General features: G+C 42.4%; 2 protein-coding genes across 4 annotated transcripts in view; one reads left to right on the forward strand and one right to left on the reverse strand.

Moving 5' to 3' along the window:
• The window catches only part of ANO6 (anoctamin 6), a 225571-nt gene extending 222921 nt beyond the window's left edge, over positions 1-2650 (reverse strand). The window contains exon 1 of one of the 3 annotated variants that reach the window (XM_033222339.1): positions 2321-2650. In XM_033222339.1, coding sequence (XP_033078230.1) covers positions 2321-2390 — 70 coding nt within the window. In that variant the 5' untranslated portion in view covers positions 2391-2650. The remainder of the gene's footprint in view (positions 1-2320) is intronic. The other 2 variants (XM_033222341.1, XM_033222337.1) reach the window with 2 other exon arrangements.
• The window catches only part of LOC117090247, a 47067-nt gene continuing 25058 nt past the window's right edge, over positions 1567-23575 (forward strand). The window contains exon 1 of the mRNA XM_033222342.1: positions 1567-2772. Within this exon, the coding sequence (XP_033078233.1) occupies positions 1658-2284 (627 nt within the window). The 5' untranslated portion in view covers positions 1567-1657 and the 3' untranslated portion in view covers positions 2285-2772. The remainder of the gene's footprint in view (positions 2773-23575) is intronic.

A 23575-nucleotide genomic window follows, 5' to 3' on the forward strand; every position in this document is an offset into this window, starting at 1 on the left:
TCGTGATCCGCCCGCCTCGGCCTCCCAAAGTGCTGGGATTACAGGCTTGAGCCACCGCGCCCGGCCTTCCCGGTAATCTTTAAAAATTTTTGTAAAGCATAAACTTAACATTGGCATAGTTAAATATTTTCTGATATAAAATCACTACAACCCACATTAAATTTGTACTTCCAAAAAAACAACCAACTAGGTGGACATGGTGGTGCCTGAAGTCCCAGCTACTTGAGAGGCTGAAGTGGGAGGATCGCTTGAGTCCCGTAGGTCGAGGCTGTAGTGAGCCATGATTACATCACTGCACTCTAGCCTGAGTGACAGAGCGAGACCATATCTCAAAAGAAAGAAAAGAGAAGAAAAGAAAAGAAATCACATATAGATACTGGGTGTTAGAACATCAACAATATCTTTTCATTCACTGAAAGAAAAAAAATTGCCAAGACCTGTTTAAATGGTACCTGTTGCTAGACATAAAACATGTTGAGATGATCCCTACAGTAGAGGCCCCAGGGCCCGACAGGAATACTAGGAAATGCCCTACTAATATTAACACTAAAGTATTAATATTAGTAGTTTCTAGAGGGTGAGGAGGAGTACAGATATTTAACTTTTTCTTAAATATATCTACACTGACTTGACAAAACTAGCATGAATGACATCTGTCATTAAAAATAAAAAGAGCTTATTGCCACACACTTATACGATGAATTTATACTACGCCTCAATAGGTAAACACAGGCTAGACCAAATTACTTTCTAAACTGAGATCTATTGCTGGCACAGTAAAACAAATAAAGCTCAGAGCCTCTTTCTTACTTCAGTTTCCATTTGAGCTTCTGCCCTCATTTACTTACAATACTCACTATAAACAGTGCACCTCACCATAAGAGACAATAATACTTTCCTGGGAAACAGACTCCAATTTTATTGTAACTTTTTAAACTTCTCTCCTATATTTTTATGTAATCATCAGGCACTATGTAATCTTGCTGAACAGTAGTAACAGCCAGAGCGACCCAGTGGTAAGAGTATTAATCTTCACGGGTCTTACAAGACAGAAAACCTGGGTTTGAAAGTGTGAGAAGCTGGGCAGATCAACCTGTGTGCTTCAGTTTTCTCTCCTATAAAAACTACTACTATTTGCTCCCTCCTTAAGGATAAATACCTAGTAAATTGTTCTTAAATGAACGAATGAAATGTGAAACTAAATCATGGAGTGTAATCTCCTCCATTCGATTTGTCCCTGGAAAACCAAGAAGTTACCAAATTTTTTTGATCTAAATGATCCGTGCCCAAACTGTAACAGAAATAAAAACCACACCCAACTCCTAAAATTAAGTTACTTTTAAAGTTATTAGAGAACAACAGGGCTTTAGAACATCAGCAGGATGTTCTGTTTTAAAATTGATTTGGCATCCAGGAGTCTAAGCCGAGTCGCCACAGCATACTGGCTTGGTAATTTAATTAGAGTCTTCTGGAAGGACCCATTAAATCGTCATTCCCCGACAGTGTTCTCTTTAGGGACCTGATTTTCTCTAGTCCTCCCATTCCTTTCTCCTTCCTCTCCTCCTCTCACCCCTTTTGTTTGCCCTTTTTTTGCTCTTAAAACAGCTCTCCCTCCGTTTGGCTTGTCACTCCCATGCATTTTTCACTCTAACTAGAAATGGGTCACCCCAGGTTTGCTCCCCAAGCCCCAGGGCCCCTCAGGACGAGTGGCCAAAGGCCCTGCGGTCCACCCCGCCTGGGGGATTCCTCCTCTGATCACAGCCCGGGCGGGCTCCGCAGATGGGAAAGGATTTCCAGCGCGCGCCTAGCGGCCACAAATCACTTCCCCGGGCCACCCTGCCAGGCCTCAACCCTCCCAGAGCCGTCGGTCGGCTTTTACTTTAACGAGGATTCAGGTGGGTCACACCTTGTCCTCCAAACGCGGGCCTGCTCCCCGGACCCCGCCCAGGGGCTCGCCCCAGTGCCCAGGCTCCTCGGCATGCCTAGCACTGTGGGAGGCGGGGAAGTGACCCCAAAGTTGCTTCTGAGTGGAGACTTCCGCAAGCAGAGGCGTCCCCGCAGCTGCCTGCCTTTTTCAGGGGCAGCATCCCCCGCTCGTCAGGAGCCTGTCCTCGGGGCCACCACGCACCCCGCGCCTCCGCCCCGCCGGGGCCTCAGTCTGCAGGAAACCGGGGACAGCGGGCTTCCTCCCCTAGCCCGGAGCAGCCGAGTGTCCCGGCCAACCTCCCCCGCGGAGAGCGCAGCGCCCCCGCGCAGTCCCCGAACTTCTTCCCGCGTCGGCTAGGGCTCTCGGGTGGGGACGCGGGGACCCCTCGCTCACCGATATCCCCATCATCGTCGTCGTCCTCCTCCTCCATTTGTAGCAAAACATTCCTGCTCATCTTTTTCATGTCTCCTTCAGAAGGCGGCTCCCAACTTGGCGCGAAGTTGGGGGCTCCCGGGTTCCGGAACGGCGCGGCTCTCCCAGGGGCCGGATCGGGGACCGTGGGGCGCTTGTCGCTTGGGCTCAGGGGCCGCTCTGCCCAGCCTGCGCCTGGGAAAGCCAAGCCGAGGCGCCCACCGACCGGAGCCCAGAGCCAGAGGAAGCCTCTCGCCTGCCGAGCGGAGCCCTGAGACTGAGCATGCCCAGTGCGGCCGCCGCGGCTCGCTGCGGAATGATTGAACTTCCCCGGTTTTAGGAGGCTCGCAGAAGGAAGTCGGGAGGCGAGACTGGAGAGGGAGTAGTCCGGGGCTGCGCGCGGGGGAACTAGCTGGAGTGCGAGGCGGGAACACGTGAGTGCGGGAGTGGACGGGGTTCACTAAACATTGATCCCAAACAGGGCCGCTTTTCGTTCCAAGGTCGTCTGTGAACACACACTGCGGCTTGCTTTGTTTTAACGTCTGATACTAGAGAGGGGGGAAATGCTGCTACAGCACAACTGCAGAACCCTGGAAGGCGAGCTCGTTTGAATGGCTTTTATAGGCGACGTGGAGCTAGTAATGGGGGAATCTTAAATTCCTCTAACTCCGACCTGGTAAAGTGGAATCTTACACGGATAGGATAAGATTACGGGGGAGTGGGGGTGGGAGGAGAGGCAAAACTCAGAGAATAAGCAAAAGAAGAAGGGGCGGGACGGAAGGGAGTGGCGGTGGAGAGAATTTTCTAAATAAACGTGTGCACAAAGGCAGGAGGATTTCCGCATACATTGAGGTAGCGGAGAGTGGAGAAGCGCCCCCTACCCCGCCCGCACGAGCACACAGGGAGTGGTCGGAAGATAATCGCTGAAGCGTCCAGCCTATTTGTACAATGGAAACTAGTCCTCTGTGTCAAAGAGGCAGAAGAAGCCGAAGACCACTAGAGTTAGATGTAAACTCTTCTAAAACAATGTGGAAAGCTATAATAAGAGAAAAGAAAGAAGTGAAATAAAATTAAGGCAGATAGTTTTTATCTTTATTTTTAGTGCTTTCCTGGAAACCAAAGGGACCGATAGGACAAATACAAAGGGATTTAGTACTTTAAAGACCCTTGGAGTTGTTTGAACGGCAGTTTTTGGGGATCGCGTGTCTACAAAACTTTTTTCAAAAAAGCTGGTGCTTTCAGGTGGTTCAATTTTGACTTCTCAAAAGGGCTAGAAGGTATATTTGAAATCTTGGTTATATGTGTTATTGTCTACTCCTCACTGAAATTTTTTTAATATTTTTTCCACTGAAGTGCTAGGGTTATCACAATAACACGAAATCTGCTGTGCATGTTTTTTCTTCCATATGCTTTTTTTGAGACGGTCTCGCTCTGTTGCCGAGGTGGGAGTTCAGTAACTAGAACTACAAGCGGAGCACACCACCATGTGGGGCTTATTCTTAAATTTTTTGTAGAGATGGGTGTCTCACTATGTTGCCCAGGCTGGTTTTGAACTCCTGGCCTCCAGCAATCCTTGCACCTCAGTTTCCTAACTTGTTTTTAATGTTCTCTCTGAAAGAAAGAAAACATTGAGACCAATCTTCACTGGGAAAATAGCTATGAATATATACATGAAAAGACATGATGAAATTACTTTTAAGAAAATATCTGGGAAACACTATACTTCTTGAGGTACTTTTTTTGAATAAAGAGAATTGTTTTTAGTATAAAGAGACAACAATACAGTACTCTGAAGTTAGGATAAAAAAAATGATGGGAGAAGAAAGATGGGAAGAGATTGTTTTCTTTCACTGAACCCTCTCCCCCGAGCTTATGAAACTCACTAAAAGTAGAAACTTCAAAAGTGTTTTGGTTACATGATCAATTTTTACAATGTTCCTTTAACAAATTTTTGTGTAGTCATTTTTATGTACTGGGAAAAGTTTTACATGTTTTATAAGCATCCAGTCGTTCAACCCTCATAACAACCCTAGAAATTGTTATCATTTTTCTTCAGGTGTGAGGCAACTTGAGCAACTTGTCCAAAATCACAAACCCGAACAGCTTGTTTTAGAATCAGTGCTCATAGCCACTTCATAAACCACCTCTAGAGACATGTCCCAATCCATTTTTTTTTCAGATCACTTTTTCCCCCAACAATTCTAAATTCAAAGTCTCATCAACTCCCTGCCGTAGTTCTTTCACCAAATGTTCTTTTTTTTTTTTTTTTTGAGGCAGAGTCTCGCTCTGTCGCCCAGGCTGGAGTGCAGTGGCCGGATCTCGGCTCACTGCAAGTTCCGCCTCCCGGGTTTACGCCATTCTCCTGCCTCAGTCTCCCGAGTAGCTGGGACTACAGGCGCCTGCCACCTCCCCCGGCTAGTTTTTTTGTATTTTTTTAGTAGAGACGGGGTTTCACCGTGTTAGCCAGGATGGTCTCGATCTCCTGACCTCGTGATCCGCCCGTCTCGGCCTCCCAAAGTGCTGGGATTACAGGCTTGAGCCACTGCGCCCGGCCTTTTTTTTTATTTTTATTTTTTTGACAGTCTCGCTGTCGCCCAGGCTGGAGTGCAGTGGCACGATCTCGGCTCACTGCAAGCTCCGCCTCCCGGGTTCACGCCATTCTCCTGCCTCAGCCTCCTGAGTAGCTGGAACTACAGACACCCGCCACCAAGCCCGGCTAATTTCTTGTGTTTTTAGTAGAGGCGAGGTTTCACGGTGTTAGCCAGGATCGTCTGGGTCTCCTGACCTCGTGTTCTGCCCGCCTCTGCCTCCCAAAATGCTGGGATTACAGGCATGAGCTACCGTGCCCGGCCTTGTTCTCATTTTTATGGACTAAGACTTTGCTCAAAGTTACTTTGTAGTTAGAAAATTATCGTAGTGGATTTTGCAACAAGTTTTAATTAGTCATTTAGAATTCTTCACAGATTTTTAAGAGTTTACATTTTTCTTCCTTAATAAATGTTGTAGTGAAACATTGTTGGCCTTATATGTAAACGTAGCTGTTGCTAGAAGAGAACTGAATTGTTTACTTACCTTAGCTGTGAGTCTATTATTAGTAAATTACGTTCTTTCCCCTAATCTATTTTATTTCCTACCACTTGTGCATTTTTTTCAATTGAGCAATATATGTCTCAAAAATAAGATAATAGGCCTATGTAAGAACCACGCACTTACCCCTGAAGAATTATCCATACAATAATAATTTGTGAAATAGAATATTCTTAATATATAGCCAAGTTATTTGTATTTGCAAAGGTTTTTCAAGTCAGGGATCACAGAACAATTATTTTCTCATTCATTGGTCTGATTAACTACAACTTTTGGCCACTAGGATATTCTTTCTCTGCCCATCCTGTAAACGTTGTTGCTTTTCTAGCTTCGGGCCCCAGGTCTCTTTTCTTCTCATCTTTCCCTGTAGAACTCATTCAGTCCTATAACTTTACTATCTAGTCCAGGCAGGGTCAGCTTCATGGGCATTCAAACAGTCTATTCATACAGAGCCCTACACCCTCATGGGCCTAACACTTGGGATTTAAATGTTCTGTGGTTAATGCTCATCAATGATAGACTAGATAAAGAAAATGTGGTACATATACACCATGTAATACTATGCAGCCACAAAAAGGAATGAGATCATGTCCTTCGTAGGGACATGGATGGAGCTGGAAACCGTTATCCTCAACAAACTAATGCAAGAACAGAAAAACAAACACCGCATGTTCTCACTCATAAGCAGGAGCTGAACAATGAGAACACATGGACACAGGGAGGGGAACAACACACACTGTTGGGGAGTGGGGTTGGGGAAGGGAAAGCTTCAGGATAAATAGCTAATGCATGTGGGGCTTAATACCTAGGTGATGGGTTGATAGGTGCAGCACACCACCATGGCACACATTTACCTATGTAACAAACCTGCTCATCCTGCACATGTATCCCAGAACTTAAAATAATTTTTTAAAAAAGATTCTGTGGTTGCCATCCTGAAATTCTTTTCTTCTAGTTTTATTTTAGGTTCTGGGGGTACATGTACAGTTTTGTTATAGGTAAATTGTATGTTGCTGAGGTTTGGTGTGTGAAGATCCTGGCAGCCAGGTATTGAGCATAGTACCCAGTAGATAGCTTTCCAAACACCCCACTCCCACTATCCCCCCTAAGCAGTCTCTGTTGTCTACCATCTTTGTATCCATGTGTATTAAATGTTTAGCTCCTACTTATAAGTGGGAACATGCAGTATTTGGTTTTTCTGTCCCTGCATTAATCTGCTTAGGATAATGGCCTCCAGCTGCATCCATGTTGCTGCAAAGGACATGATTTGGTTTTCTATGGCTGCATGGTATTTCATGGTATATATATACCACATTTTATTTATCTAGTCTACCATTGATGAGTGTCTTGGTTGATTCCATGTCTTTGCTGTTGTGAATAGTGCTGCAGTGAACATACCAGTGCATGTTCATCTTTTTAGTAGAACGATTTATTTTCTTTGGGTATATATACCCAGTAGTGGGATTGCTGGGTGGAATGGTAGTTTTGAGTTCTTTGAAAAATCTCCAAACTGCTTTCCATAGTGGCTGAACTAATTTACATTCCCACCAGCAGTGTATAAGCATTACCATTTCTCCACAACCTCAACAGCATCTGTTGTTTTTGACTTTTTAGTAACATCCGTTCTGACTGGTATGAGATGGTATCTCATTGCAGTTTTGACTTGCATTTCTCTAATGATTAGTGATGATGAGCATTTTTGTCATATATTTGTTGGCCACGTGTATAGCTTCTTTTGAGAAGTGTCCATTGATTTCCTTTTCCTGTGTTTTAATGAGATTGTCTCTTTTTTGTTTGTTGAATTAAGTTCCTTACAGATTCTAGATATTAGACCTTTGATGCATAGTTTATAAATATTTTCTCCCATTCTATAAATTGTCTATATACTCTGTTGACAGTTTCTTTTGCTGTGCCAAAGCTCTTTAGTAGGTCCCACTTGTCAATTTTTGTTTTTGTTGCCATTGCTTTCTGGGACTTAGTCATAAATACTTTGTCAAGACCAGTGTGTAGTATGGTACTTTCTAGGTTTTCTTCCAGGGTTTTTATTATTTTAGGTCTTACATTTAAGTCTTGAATCCATCTTGAGTTAACTTTTTTATGCGGCGAAAGGAAATGGTCCAGTTTCAACTTTCTGCATATGACTAACCAGTTATCCCAGCACCATTTATTGAATAGGGAGTCCTTTGCTCATTGTTTGTTATTATTCACTTTGTTAAAGATCAGGTAATTATAGATATGTGGCTTCATTTTTGGGTTCTATATCCTATTCCATTGGTCTGTAACTCTGTTTTTGTACACATCATGCTCTTTTGGTTACTATAGCCTTTGGTTTGAAGTTGGGCAGTGTGATGTTCTTTATTCTTTCTTCCAGCTTTGTTATTTTATTTATTTTATTTTATTTTATTTTATTTTATTTGAGACAGAGCCTCACTGTGTTGCCCAGACTGAAGTGCAGTGGCCTGATCTCTACTCACTGCAACCTCCACCTCCCGGGTTCAAGCGATTCTCCTGCCTCAACCTTCCAAGTAGCTAGGACTACAGGTGCATGCCACAACGCCGAGCTAAGTTTTATATTTTTAGTAGAGACAATGTTTGACCATGTTGGCCAGGCTAGTCTCAAACTCCTGGCCTCAAGTGATCCACCTGCCCCAGCCTTCCAAAGTACTGGGATTACAGGTGTTAGCCACAGCACCCAGCCCAGCTTTGTTATTTTTGCTTAGGATTGCTTTGGTGATTCGGGCTGTTTTTGGTTTCATATGAATTTTAGAATACTTTTTTCTAATTCTGTGGAAAAATAGCTGATAGATTGACAGGAATAGGATTTAGTCTATAAATTACTTTGGGCAGTGTGGCCATTTTAACGATATTGATTATTTCTATCCCTGAACATGGAATGCTTTTCCCTAAGTTTGTGTCATCTCTGATTTCTTGCTGCAGTGTTTTGTAGTTCTTATTGCTGAGATCTTTCACCTCCTTGCTAAGCTCTATTCTTTAGTATTGTATCCTTTTCTTTTAATGGTTACTGTAAAAGGGATTCCTTTCTCTCTTTTTTGTTCTTTCTATTTATTTATTTATTTTTTGAGATGGAGTCTCACTCTGTCACCTAGGCTGGAGTGCAGTAGCAAAATCACAGCTCACTGTAACCTTGACCTCCCAGGCTCAAGCTTTCCTCCTGTCTCAGCCTCCTGAATATCTGGGACTACAGCCACATCCCACCATGCTTTGGTAATATTTGTTTTATTTTTTATAAAGACAGGGTCTGCCTGTGTTGCCCAGGCTGGTCTTGAACTCCTGGGCTCAAGAGATCCTCCTGCCTCAGCCTCCCAAAGTGCTGGGATTTCAGCCTTGAGTCATGTTCTCAGCCAGGATTGTGTTCTTAATTCAGCTCTCAGGTTGGCTGTTACTAGTGTATAGAAATGCTACTGATTTTTGTACATTGATTTTGTATCCTGAAACTTTTCTTAAGTCATTTATCATCAGTTCTAGGATCCTTCTGGCAGATTCTGTGGGGTTTCCTAGGTATAGAATCATATCATCTGCAAAGAGAAATAGTTTCATTCTCCCTCTTCCTATTTAGATGCCTTTTATTTCTTTCTCTTGCCTGATTGCTCTAGCTAGGACTTTCAGTACTATGTTGAATAGGAGCAGTAACAGTGGGCATCTTTGTCTTGTTCCAGTACTCAACAGGAATGCATCCAGCTTTTTGCCTGTTCGGTATGATGTTGGCTGTGAGTTTGTCATATATAGGCCTTATTATTTTGAGATATGTTCTTTTGCTATGTAATTTGTTGAGGGTTTTTAATATGAAGCGATGTTGAATTTTATTGAAAGCCTTTTCTGCATCTATTGAGATGATCATGTGGTTTTTGTTTTTAATTCTGTGTGTGTGGTGAATCACATTTATTGATTTGTGTTTGTTGAACCAACTTTGCATCCCAGGAACCAACTTTGCATCCAACTTGATCATGGTAAATTAACTTTAATGTGCTACTGGATTCAGGGATGACTGGTTTTCAAGACTTGCTTGTCAGAGAGTTCACTCTCATGGTGCTTCTTAGCAGGAGCCTCTGCTTCTTCCTGCGAAGGCCTCTCTACAGGCTGCTTGAGTGTCCTCATGGCATGGTGCAATGCAGCAGAGTAGATGAGATGGAAGCCAGAATGTCCTTTATGACCTTGCCTTGGAAGTCACTAATTGTCTTTTTTGCTATTGGTTACATGTGTCAGTCTGCTGTATAAACTGTAGGAGGGGCTGATGCAAGAGCATGAATACTAGAGGCAGGGACCACTGGGAGCATCTTGGAGGCCGGCTGCCACACATTTCCACTATCTGTGTTCTGACTCATACTGCCATCATTCTTCATTCAGTTGTTGATTCGTTCAACAAATATTGGCCAGGCGATAATCCCAGCACTTTGGGAGGCTGAGGTGGGTGGCTTGCCTGAGCTCAGGAGTTCACGACCAGCCTAGGCAGCATGGTGGGCCCTGTCTTTACTAAAAATACAAAAATTAGCTGGGCGTGGTAGCATGCACCTGTAATCCCAGCTACTCAGGAGGCTGAGACAGGAGAATCACTTAAACCAGGGAGGTGGAGGTTGCAGTGAGCCAGGATCATGCCACTGGACTCCAGCTTGGGTGACAGAATGAGACTCTGCCTCCAAAAAACAAACAGCAAAAAACCCTCAAACATTTACTGAGAACTGTATGCTGGCCACTTGCATGGATGTTGGGGATTCAATAGTTAAAATGAAAACAGACCACTTTGCTGCCCTCATGACCTTCCATTCTAGTGAATAGAGACAAGTAAATAAGTATATGTCAAGAGATGATGGGTACTAGTGAGAAAAATGAAGCAGGGCCAGAGAGATAGAGAATGATGACTGAGGAAGGACCTTGTGTGGGGTGGTCAGGGAAAGCCTCTGATAAGCTGACGTTTTAGCAGAGAACTGAAAGAAGTAAGGGAACAAGACATATAAGTACCTGCAGGAATAGGGTTTTAAAAAGAGAGAAATACAAAGGCCAGAGCCTTGAGGACACTCATGCTTAGTGTCTTCAAGAAGAATAGAGAGGCCATGGTGACTGTGGTATAGTGTCTTAGTTCACTTTATGCTGCTATAAAAGAATGCCACAGACTGGATAATTTATAGTAAACAAATGTATTAACTAATATTCCTGGAGGTTGCAAAGTCCAAGATCAAGGGGCTCACATCTGGAGAGGGCCTTCTTCCTGCCATCCCATGGTGGAAGGTGAAGGGCAAAAGAGGGTAAAGCTTGAGACGGTATTAAACTCATCTTTTTATAATAAACTCACTCTCAAGATAATGGCATTAATCCATTAATGAGGGTGGTGCCCATGACTGAGACACCTCTCATCAAGGTCCTGACACTACTGCATTGTGGACCAAGATTTCAACATGTGACTTTGGAGGACACATTCAAACCATAGTACATACTGGTGGAGGAGGAGAGTGGTAGGAGATGGGGTCAAGGTTGGTGAGAGAGAGGGAGTGCTACAAATCACTTTGGGCCATGTGGGGCAACAGAAGGACTTGTGCTTTTACTCTAAATCATATGGAAATCATATTTGAAATAGATGCGTGACATTTAACTTATATTTTAAAAAGATCTTTCTGACTGCTTTATGAAAAATGGACTGTAGAATAGCAAGTGTCACAGGGAGACCAGTTGGGAGACTAGTCTATAGACTATAATATAGTGAAGAGATTGGCTGGGCACAGTGGTGCATGCCTGTAATCCCAACACTTTGGGAGGCCAAGGTGGGCACATCACCTGAGGTCAGGAGTTCGAGACCAGCCTGGCCAACGTGACGAAACCCTGTCTCTGCTAAAAATACAAAAATCAGCTGGGTGTGGTGGCACATGCCTGTAATCCCAGCTACTTGGGAGGATGAGACGGGAGAATGGCTTGAACCCGGGAGGCAGAGGTTGCAGTGAACCAAGATCGTGCTATTGCACGCCAGCCTGTCCAACAGAGCAAGACTCCATCTCAAAAAAAAAAAAAATATATATATATATATATATATGCACACACACACAAAAAAATATATCCAGAATATACGTATATAGTGAATATATATATAGTCTATTCAGAATATATCCAGAGTGAATATGTATATATAGTGAAGAGATGATTGCAGTGAACTGGGTAGTAATGGTGAATGTGGATTATATGTTTTGAGGTAGATCTGAAAAGAGTTTCTGATGTAGTGAATTTGGGTATGAGAGAAAAAAGAAAGTCAAGGATGACTCTCAGGTTTTAACCTAAGTTATTATGAGAATGGAGTTGCTGTGTCTGAGATGTGAAAGACTACAGGAAAGCAAGAGGGTGGGGAAGTAGGTGTATTTTTTGGACCTATAAGTTTGAATGTAATATTAGACATCTATGTGGAGATGTCCAGTAGGCATGAATCTGAAATTGCAAGGAGAGCTTTGCACTAGAGATACAAAGTTAGGACTGAATAAGATAACTTGGAAAATGAGTTTCTACAAAGGGATGATGTCTGAGGATTGAGCCCTGGGATACTTCTCTTCAACATATGCATGGGGAAAATGAGTAATAGTCAGCAAAGGAGACTAAAAAGGAGTGGTCAGTCAGCAATGGGGAACAACAGGAAAGGGTGAGGTTGTAGAGGCCAAGTTGAAATTTTTTTTCACAAAAGGAGGAAATGATATCCTGTGCCAAATGAATCTGATTGGGTGGCTTTGTAAAAACTAGCTTTTTTTTTTTTTTTTTTTTTGATATGGAGTCTCGCTCTTGTTGCCCAGGCTGGAGTGCAGTGACATGGTCTCAGCTCACTGCAACCTCTGCCTCCCGGGTTCAAGTGATTTTCGTGCCTCAGCCTCCCGAGTAGCTGGGATGACAGGTGCATGCCACCACACCTGGCTAACTTTTGTATTTTTAGTAGAGACGAAGTTTTACCATGTTGGCCAGACTGACCTCAAACTCCTAACCTCAGGTGATCCACCTGCCTCGGCCTCCCAAAGAGCTGGGATTACAGGTGTGAGCCACTACACCTGGATAGAACAGTTTTATTTCAGATAGAAGAGAATCAACCATTGAATTTATTGGTGACCACAATAGTTTCAGAGTAGGGAATGAAAGTCTGGAGTGGCTTCACAGGAGAATGAAAGAATAGGAAGTGGTCATAGTGACTATAGACAACTCTCTGATGCCACCTGAAACTCCTTGAGACTCATGAATGCTAGACTTCTCTCCATCTCCACTTGAATGCTAATAGGCAACTAAAATTTAACAGATTGAAAATTGATCTCCTGATTTTCCTCCCAGACCCCAGTCTACCCATAACCTCCATCTCAGATCATCAAAACTCCATCCTTCTAATTGCTCAGGCCCAAAACTCTGGAGTCAGCATTAACTCCTCTATTTCTTTTTTTTTTTTTTTTTTTTTTTGTGACCGATTCTCGCTCTGTCACCCAGGCTGGAGTGCAGTGGCCGGATCTCAGCTCACTACAAGCTCCGCCTCCCGGGTTTACGCCATTCTCCTGCCTCAGCCTCCCGAGTAGCTGGGACTACAGGCGCCTGCCACCTCGCCCGGCTAGTTTTTTGTATTTTTTAGTAGAGACGGGGTTTCACCGTGTTAGCCAGGATGGTCTCGATCTCCTGACCTCGTGATCCGCCCGTCTCGGCCTCCCAAAGTGCTGGGATTACAGGCTTGAGCCACCGCGCCCGGCCAACTCCTCTATTTCTTGTACACCCCATATCCACTCTATCAGCAAAACCTTTTCAGTCTAATCAGAAATATATCCAGAATTAGATCACTGTGCCCATCCTTCACTACCATCGTGTCATCTGTGACATCATCCTCTGTCACTTGGATTATATTCCTATCTGGTTTTCCTGCTTCCACCTCTGTCCCCTACAGTCCACCCATGACATAGCAGCCAAAGTAATGCTTTTATTTTGTTTTTTTGGCAAAGTAATGCTTTTAAACCATGAAGCAGATCATATCTCTCTTCTCTAACTATCAACAGCTCCCTATTCTAGCTAAATTCTTCACAAAGCAATCCTATTTAAATTGCAAAATATCCAGAGTCACTCTGTTTGGTTGTGCAAGATGTTTATTCTGCAAAATGCCTGGTCCAGGGGGATCAAATGAGAGCTAGCTCAGGCTCTGCTTGCCAAGCCACGTCGCTTGGTATGAGACTCTGTCTATATAAATTTCCCAAACAGGTTGTCAGCCACACTGAACACCCCTACATCTGTATTCCTTATCCCTCTTTGCTTTCTTTTCTCCTTAATTCGTAGCCCCCTTTTACATACTATAGAATTTAGTTCCTTATTCTGTTTCTTGTCTGTTTTCACCAACTAAAAGATAAGCTCCATGAGAGGAGTGCTTTTGTCTTTTATTCATTACCATGTCTCCAGCATCTAAAACAGTGCCTGGCACATAGTAGATACTCAGTCAATATTTGAATTGAGTTTTTCTGTAGAGTAGTGGAGAAATGCAGTGGTAGATAGAAAAATAAATGGGGGTCAAGAGAGGGAAGGGTTTATAATGTGGGAGAGAGAAGGAGACGTTGCTATTCTGATGTCCTTGGGTAAGTGAACGTAATAAGTTCCAGCACACCCTGGAGATGTGGGCTATGAAAATCAGGCCAAAACTTGCATCACAAGAACCACAGGGAAGGTAGAACATGTGGATACAGATGTAGGTATATTTATTTTGAAAGCTTTAAAACATATAGAAAAGTTGAAAGAATAACAGATACCTGTAGATCTATCACTTAGCTTCAACAATTGTGAATATTTTCCTATATGTGATTTATCTGTTTGTCTTTCTGTGGATATTTCACTGAACCATGTCAATGTTGCAGACATCATAATACTTCATCCCTACTTAAATAATATATTCATTCAGAGGATATTTGACAATATTTCCCTGAAATCGACTAATACCAATTCATATTCAATTCTCCCCAATTGTCTTAGTCTTGTATGGCTAAGTTCTTCATACAAGCACCCAATCACATTTGCTCCTGAACTTTGTTCCCAATGACTTTGACTTTTCAAGAGAACAAGATAGCTGTGGATGATGCTTTTCCTCTAATGGTGGTATGCAATGTTCAGTATTTCCTGTAATCTGGACATTAGGCAAAGGCTTAATTAGATTCAAGTAAAACATAGGCAAGAGACTGTCACAGAAGATGCTGTGTACTTCATGTTGCATTATGTAAGAGGTGTACACTGTCTGGTTGTCCCACCATCATTGTTGCTCAGCTTGATCACTAGGTTACATGGGGAATGCCAGATCTTTCCACTGGGTTGAGACTCCAATCTGGGCAGTCTGACTCCAGGGTCTGTGCCTCGAACCACTTTGCTATATTGCTTCTCTGTGTAAGAGCACAGGGGTCAAGAACCAAGAGCACACATACAAGCTACAAAGCTAGGATTCAAATGTGGGACCTTACCCCCCACCGCAAAAAGCTGGTTGTTCCTCTTACTACCTAAAAATGTCTTGTCAGTTTAGGGTCTTAAGAAAGGACTTTTGGAACTTGCTATACCTTCCCAGTGAAAGCAAACTCCTTCTTCTAAAAGTCTATATTTATTTGGAAGGAGAAAAATATATCAACTTAAAAGCTGGGTATCAAATACCAAGGACTGGGTTGATTTGCTCCAGTAAAGAGATAACTCAGATTGCAGCTGATTTTTGTTTCTATTTTGATTCATTATCATTCCCCAAGATCCATCTTGCTTATGCACAGAACAATGAGTAAATGAAATGGGAAACTGGGCTTTGATGTGGGCTTTAATCTGTGATTCTATGATAACCTGGGTTCTGAGGAGAGAGGGTTCTAATGTTGGGAAAGCAGAAACTCAAAATTAGAATTCTTTTGTTGAAGGAAGTGGGGAATTAGGCCAGATTACCTATAGCCCTGGTCAAAATTGAACTAATACAGATAATTTTCTGAGTTAAGTGTTCTTGTTTTTGTTTTGTTAGGGAAGATTGGCAAACAAATCCACTTGAAGATTTTAGGAAAAAAAAAAAATTGAATAAAGTGCCCTTTTCCTTGGCAATCTCCTGAGTCCTGATGTGTACCTTCTTGCTGTGGTACAAGGATCATTGCAAAAATTAGGATTAGAGCTACCCACATTGCTGGATTAGATTAGAACCACAGCATGAGGGCAACTGTGTTAGTGGGCAGGATACTTTTCTTAAAAAAAAAAACAAACTTGATTCTTTGGGCTTATGGAGTTGAGTAAGGCCGCAGCTTTGCCCGTAGTTTGCCATACAGGATGGAAAACATCACAGATCCACAAAATATCCACATGCTAAGTTCAATATTATGGAATCTGAGTCATTCCTGGGGTTGGGGATAGGAGGTAAGGACAGGTGGGGAGGGGATTTATGACACAACCTCAAAGTTATTTTGATTTTGATTCCATTTTTAAAATATGTGATACTTTAAAAAGCAAGGTATCAGGGAAAATATGACATGAGAATCTCACACTTACAAAGAGATTAGAAATAACCCCTGCAGGCTGGGCGCAGTGGCTCACGCCTGTAATCCCAGCACTTTGGGAGGTCGAGGTGGGCGGATCACAAGGTCAAGAGATCGAGACCATCCTGGCCATGGTGAAACCCTATCTCTACTAAAAATACAAAAAAAAATTAGCTGGGTGTAGTGGCACGCGCCTGTAGTCCCAGCTACTCAGAAGGCTGAGGCAGAAAAGTTGCTTGAACCCAGGAGGCGGAGGTTGCAGTAAGCCAAGATCATGCCACTGCACTCCAGCTTGCCTGGTAACAGAACGAGACGCTGTGTCAAAAAAAAAAAAAAAGAAAGAAAAAAGAAAAGAATAAAGAAATAACCTCTGCAATGATTAGAGCAGTGGTTTCAACATGTGGGCAAACCACATCATGGCTGGACTTCCCATGGCACTTTACCGACTTGCCATCTAGTCTTCATTTTCACTAGTATTTAATTCATGTATCTCCTTTTCTACAGCATTGCTAGGTACTTTTTATACTTGACAAAGGAGCATCTTTTCATGACCGTATTTAACTCAGAATTACCTAAGCCCTCTTGGCACCTTTTATATCTCATTTACTGAGATTGTATGGCCTGCAAATCTGAATATATCTACTATCTGACTCTTTCCAGAAAAAGTTTGCCAGCCGCTGGGTTATACTGTACCTTCCCTTGGCTGAATTTTTAGATAATGTATTATACATTGGAGATGGAGCTGTTTCAGCTCGTAAACAATCTGCGAAATTAATACTTACAAAGAATCACTTTATGTGTTGATTTTCACTCATTATTTTCAGAAATTAAACATTTTTTCCCTATAGATTATCATGGAAAAAGTCACAAAAGACTTCTATAGACTTAGCAGGCAAGTCAAAGTGGAGGTTGTTTTGGACAAGAATTAAATGTCCTTTTTGGTTGAATCAGGAAAGTGAACAAAATCACGCTCAAGAATGGAGATGTGAGTCAACATTTACTTTTTCTTCCCAAAGTGTCTGTAGGGCCCCTCAATATCTGGGAGCAAATAGGCCAAATACTTGGGTGTCTCTGCTTCTTTGGTGGCCTTGGGCACCCCTCAAGTTTGTTCTCACCCACCTGGGCAGTGTGCATTCAGGAGGATCTTGTCACCTTTCCTCGACTCACTTCCTGGTGTAGACTCCGGTCAGTGATGCTGATTTGCCTCCCTGAGTGCTGTATTGGGCTAGCCTTCCTTCCATGTGTTCCATTCTCTGTATCTTCCACAAACTTGTTTTCCTCTATGACAGTCTTACTTGGAACCTGCTGCTGCAGTTCTGGGCTGTGATGTTTAGGAGCTTTGAGACTCTTCATAGTGGACACATCCACCTCTCTGCCTTGGGGTTTTATTGGGGGCAGTAACTCCATGCAGACATCTCTGATTTGTTTTCATTGACACCCCTGCTTATGAATACACAAGAGTGTGGAATCAAAATTGCAGGTGATGCCCTCATTGCTGACCAGCATGAGGAGCCCTCGCAGTCCTGGTGAAGGCAGTCGTGCAGGGCAAGGATGGTTGGCTGTGGTGGGTGTCCAGCTGTGCAAGGGCAGGCTGAGGCCCCTGGCCTGCAGCTGCTACTCAGCTGCCCAGCCCCATACCACATCCTGGTCCCTGAGCACCACCTTCCTTGGCAAATTTGATGCCCTCGTTGGCCTGGGTCCCCATTCCACACAGCTGTGTGGGTCAGCATCTGCGAGACAGGAGACTGCAGGTAGGCTGAGAGCACCTGGCTGAGAGCAGACTTAGCTGCAAACAGGAAGCTTTTTTTTTTTTTAGATTGCGGTAAAAAAAATAACATAAATTTACTATTTTAACCATTTCTGAATGGTTCAATAATGTCACGTATATTCACATTATTGTGCAACAGATCTCTTGAACTTTTTCATCTTGCAAAACTGAAACCGTATACCCATTGAACAACTCCCCATTCCCTCCTCCCCCAACTTCCATTCTGCTTTCTGTTCCTATGAGTTTTGCCTACTTTAGATAGCTCATCTAAGTGGAATCATACATATTTGTCTTTTTGCAACTGGCTTATTTCACTTAGCATAATATCCTCAAGGCCCAGAAGCTATCTTTTAGTAATTTCTATTTTCTCAGTAGAATGGAAAATAAGGTCATTAGCAGAAGTGAGCACATGGAAGAAGGTTTAAGCAGAAAGATGTGGAATATCTATCTAGGACAGCTTGAAAGCAAATGGACTAGGGAAATAGCCAAGGATTGCACCAAAATATAAAGTAAAACCTGTTAGTGTAGTCATGTATTTTTTTCCAGACACACTCTGCACTTGTCAGGTTGGTAGACAGTTGTATATAACTAAGGTTGAGTTTGGCCAGGAGAGTTCAACAGAGGGAAAGAGTGGGAGGAATTTGAAGGCATAAGCACGGGAATGCTTTTGCTGATGTATTATGGGTTCCAAAAGTAGAAAAGTGAGAATGCAAGTGAAAAAGACCAGTAAACTGCATATTCTGGTGGTGTGGAACTATTGCAATTGCTGGAGTTATTTATCACCTGGATTACTGCTAAAACCTCTTTAGCAGTTTTTTTTCCCTTTCCAATACATTCTCCCTGCTGTGGTCAGAATGATCCTCCTGACACGAAATTAATGGAATCGCTCCTTTTAAACTCTCTCAAGAGCTTCCATTGCACAGTAGATAGTGGCCAGACCTTCTCATGACTTGAGCCCCTGTCTATATCCCAAGCTTTATTCTCAACCCTTCTTCCACATCTTCAGCTATTTAACAACTTCTTCCCCATCACACCTCCAAGACTTTGCACATACTTTTATATCTGCATGGATGATTTATCTCCATCTTCAAACCTGACTTTCATTTATCCATTAGGTCTCAGCTTATAAATTTTACTACATCCTGGAAGCTTTCCTCATTCTTCCCCAGTCTATATTGAATACCCCTAATACATACTTGCAGCACATCCTGTATTTTTCCATGCTAGTATTTAATACACTTTAGCATTAATGCCTACTTACTTACATTTTAATTCTCTGTATTTTCTGTTGAGGAAAGTGACCCTGTATGAATTTCTCACCCAATATATGAAGCATTTGAGAGTTTTCAGTGTTTGGTTTTGTTTGGTTTTCTGAGACAAGGTCTCACTCTGTCACCCAGGCTAGAGTGCAATGATGCAATCATAGCTTGCTGTAGCCTTGAACTCATCCCAAGTAGCTAAGACTATAGGTATGAGCCACGATGCCTGGCTAATTTTTTTTTTTTTTTTTTTTTTTTTTTTGGTACAGATGGGGTCTTGTGATGTTGCCCAGGCTGGTCTTGAACTCCTGGCCTCAAGTGATCCTCCTGTCTTGGCCTCCCAAAGCACTGGGATTATAGGCATGAGCCACCACACCTAGTCTGATGGTGTTTTGTTTTTTGTTTTTTAATATTAAAATCCTAGCAAATAGTAGGTACATTTTAAAAGTGATTCTATTTCCTCTTTGAAACCCTTCTTCTCTGAGCTTCCAGAGCATCTCACTTATCTGACTTCTTACGTGCTCAATGGCCAGTTCTCCTCTACCAGATCTCTAGTCCTCTATTCTATCTCTTTGCTATTACTTATTTATTATGTTATAAATCCCAAAGTGCTGGAATTACAGGTGTGAGCCACTGGGCCCAGCCTCTATTTTCTTTATGTTTGAAATTTTACAAAATAAAGAGGGGAAACAAATTCTCCAGTGTCTCTTTCTCTTCATCTTTTGTTCCCTTCTGTTCCCTTATGTTTTTCTTTAAAAAAAAAAAAAAAAATTGCCTTCTTCCTTTGAGACAACCATGCCTGACAGGGCCTGAAGAGCTGGGACCAAGAGGGCAGTCAGAGCTGAGGAAGTGGCTGCGGCTGAGGAGGGGATGGAGCCAGCTTCTAAGGTTGAGGAAGCAGCAGTAAGGTTAGAAGATTGATTACAGAGAGGAGTTATGAGCAAGTACATAAATAAGCTGCAAATATGGGAAGGCAGAAGGCCAGAATGAATTTTGTGCTTTTGGTTGGAACTGGAGATATTAGGGTAAAGTCATGGTACTTTAAAATATATACCTAGCTAAGTAGATACAGAGATAGATGTACATATGTTTGTGCATTATATGTTTTATGCATATGTTGTTTATATCTGTGCATTTCCTACTTCAGTCCAATGAGAAGGTGTAGTGGAAATAAAAACCTTGTAGCTATGGCCACATTTAGCACCCAGATCTTGGTTTCTAAATACCATTTGTCGCTAAAAGGAACAGGGCTACTGGGAGAAATGGCTGGTTCCAGGACTGGGCAGAAAATGCACAAGAGGAGCCTGCAACACTTTCATAGGCCAGACAATAAGGAAGAGCTTAAAAAATGATGAAGATGGAAGGATGAGGCAGGAGGATCATCTGAGGCCAGGAGTTTTAGACTAGTGTGGATAACAGAGCAATGCCCCATCTCTACAAAAAATGAAAAATAAATTAGCTGGGTGTGGTGGCATATACCCGTAGTCCTGGCTCGTTAGGAGGCTGAGGCAGGAGGATTGCTTGAGTATAATATAATGGAAGCCCATGAGTCCACGCAGATATATATGAATGAATGAATGATGAATAGGGAAAAAGGGAAAAGTCCTTATTGCACTAGAATGCTAGTAATAAATATCACCACTGGGCAACTGTCATGATGATAATGGATTCAGACACAACACCAATGGATGCTAAAACAAGTAGGTGAAAGTTTATTGAGGAATGGGACATTTACATAGTGTCAAAGCTTTTCCCCCACAAAATAATGCATTACAAAGGTAAAAGTAATAACTTTATAGTGGAAGAATCTGAGAAACAACAAATCTGATATTAGTCAAAGTGACATCACTAGAAATGAGACAAAGTAACAACACATACTGTCTGATATGTCATACTGAGAAGAATACAACATAACTCTGTCAAATTCCTATTATAAAGGCATAACCTGAATCTAATCATAAGGAAACAGAGAAACCCAAACTGAGGGACATTCTACAAAATAATTAGCCTGCTTTCTTGGAAAAAAAAAAACAAAAAAGTCTAGGTTGCAGAAGACAGAGAAAGACTGAGAAATTATCAGACTGAAGTAGATTAAAGAGAGATGACAATTAAATGCAATCCATGATTCTAGATTGGATCCTGGACAAAAAGGAGATAAAAACTTCCTATCAGGACATTATTAAGATAATTGTAGAAATTAAATGGGATATCTTAGATGACAGGGTTATATCAGTATTAATTTCTTAGTTTAGATGGCTATCCTGTGGATTTGTAGGTGAACATGGGAACAATTAGGGAACCTTGTATATTCTTGCATCTTCTCTGTAATTTGGAATGTACCTTAAAATAAAAAGTAAAAACAAGTAAACCCGAAAGAAAAGGCTCTGGTGGATTACTGCCACATCGAGCTCGATAAGCACACCCCACTTGTCCCTGCTGGTTCCTGCCTTCATCTCTTTTCACTCTTCTCTTGCTCTTACCTCTCCAGCCACCATAGTCTTTTGCTTCTAGGAGCATGCCAGATGGGTTTCCATCTCACAGATTTGGCATTCACCATTCCTGGTTCCTCAAAAGGTTCCTCCTCATCTTCATGAGCTCTCATTCCTTCTCATTCAGCTGTTGACTCAAATGGGTCACCTTAGACTTTTTCATTTTTTTCTACTGCATGGTGAGACTTATTTGTTTACCTGTTTGTTACCCTATTGTTGAGTAAATCTAAGCAAGCTCACTGAAGGCAAGGACTTTGTCTCTTCCACCCAGCATCCCAAACAGTTAGAACAGTGCCTGGGGCATAATAGGGCTTAATAAGAAATGCTGTTGGCCGGTGCGGTATCTCATGCCTGTAATCCCAGCACTTTTGGAGCCTGAGGCAGGTGGATTACCTGAGGTTGGGAGTTCAAGACCAGCCTAACCAACATGGAGAAACCCTGTCTATACTAAAAATACAAAAAATTAGCCAGCATGGTGGCACATGCCTGTAATCCCAGCTACTCAGGAGGCTGAGGCAGGAGAATCGCGTGAACCCAGGAGGCACAGGTTGTGGTGAGCTGAGATCATGCCATTGCATTCCAACTTGGGCTACAACAGTGAAACTCCGTCTCAAAAAAAAAAAAAAAGCTATCTAGATGGCTTCAGAAACATTTGTGGAACTAATGAAATATTAAGCTTCTGAAGAAGGCTTTTAGTTTGCTCCTTGGAATTCTAGTCCTTTGACATGACCTGATTAAAAGAAAACAACAACAACCAAAAGAAAGAGAGAGAAGGAAATAGATGTGTGGCCAAATATAACTGGGAAATGCCCCACACCATATCCTCTCTTTGGAATTCACACAGCCTCTCAGAAACCCTCCTGTAGTGAATCCTGTTTTCCTGAATTTAACAAAGCATTTCTTAAATTTATTTGAACATGGAATTCTTTTTCCATTTGATTTCAGAATATGAAATATTAAATGCTATGCTAGGATCTTTCTAACGTCCATGTTCGATAATAGAAGCAAAAACACCCTACAGTGTATATATATGTAAAAAAAAAAGTTTTTAACCTTTTTTTGTTTTTTGAGACAGTCTCACTCTGGAGTACAGTGACACAATCTTAGTTCACTGCAACCTCCACCTGCCAGGTTCAAGCAATTCTCGTGCCTCAGTCTCCTGAGTCGCTGGGATTACAGGCGCATGCCACCACACCCACCTAATTTTTGTATTTTCAGTAGAGATGGGGTTTTGCCATGTTGGCCAGGCTGGTCTTGAACTCCTGACCTCAAGTGATCTGCCTGCCTCGGTCTCCCACGGTGCTGGGATTATAGGCATGAGCCACCGCGTCTGGCCTTAAAAATCTGTAAACACATAGGAAGTCTCATTTAACTGGACAGTGCAGCTGTGGATTAGCCACACTGTGCTTACTGCAAAGTACTGTTACCTGTAAGCAATAGGCTTGCTTCCTGATACACATAGAAGCAAGTACTATGGCACCAATTTTTAAGAAAAGAAAAAGCTTTATTGCAAGTTTGACCAGCAAGGAGGCAGGAAACAATGCTCAATCAAATCTGTCTCCCCGAGCTGGTTCTAGGGGCAGGTTTCATAGGCAGAGCGTAACTGTGAGGGAGATAGGAAAATGCAAGGAGGCATGATCAGATTGGGTCATGCAGCAAAATGGTGTCTGGTCCTTGGTTTTTAAGTTCCTACTGCAACAAAATAGGTTACCCCTTGCTTCTTAATTTGGTCCCCATTTCTTCTTCCTGGTATCTACATTCTGCATGTGGTTGACTTTTTCATTCTGGCTCACTCCAGGGCACAAATCGGGCACACTTGGTTTATCTGGCCATGCTTAGGTTACGTGACTTGCAACCTGGGAGTTCATTGCAACTGAGAAACCATTCATTATTTTGTTCCTGGCAAAGTTGAACCAGATTGTACAGTGGGGCCACCTCTGCATTGACAATCAGATGTGTGATGTCCCTTCCCCTGGGGACACTGTCTCTGACTGCCGTGGGGAAGGAGCTTGAGAGTGGGTTGTGGATTCTAACCTTGCCGTTGAGTGCAGGAAAGAACTGTGCAGGCAATGGGGCTATTGTGTTTCTTTTTGATCCCAGAAATGAGAACTCAGCTTAAAAAACGTAATTATAATGGACTGTTTTTTTTTAACCAA

Source organism: Trachypithecus francoisi, unplaced genomic scaffold (assembly GCF_009764315.1).
Source record: "Trachypithecus francoisi isolate TF-2019V2 unplaced genomic scaffold, Tfra_2.0 Lachesis_group11, whole genome shotgun sequence".
In the NCBI taxonomy this organism is placed as follows: domain Eukaryota; kingdom Metazoa; phylum Chordata; class Mammalia; order Primates; family Cercopithecidae; genus Trachypithecus; species Trachypithecus francoisi.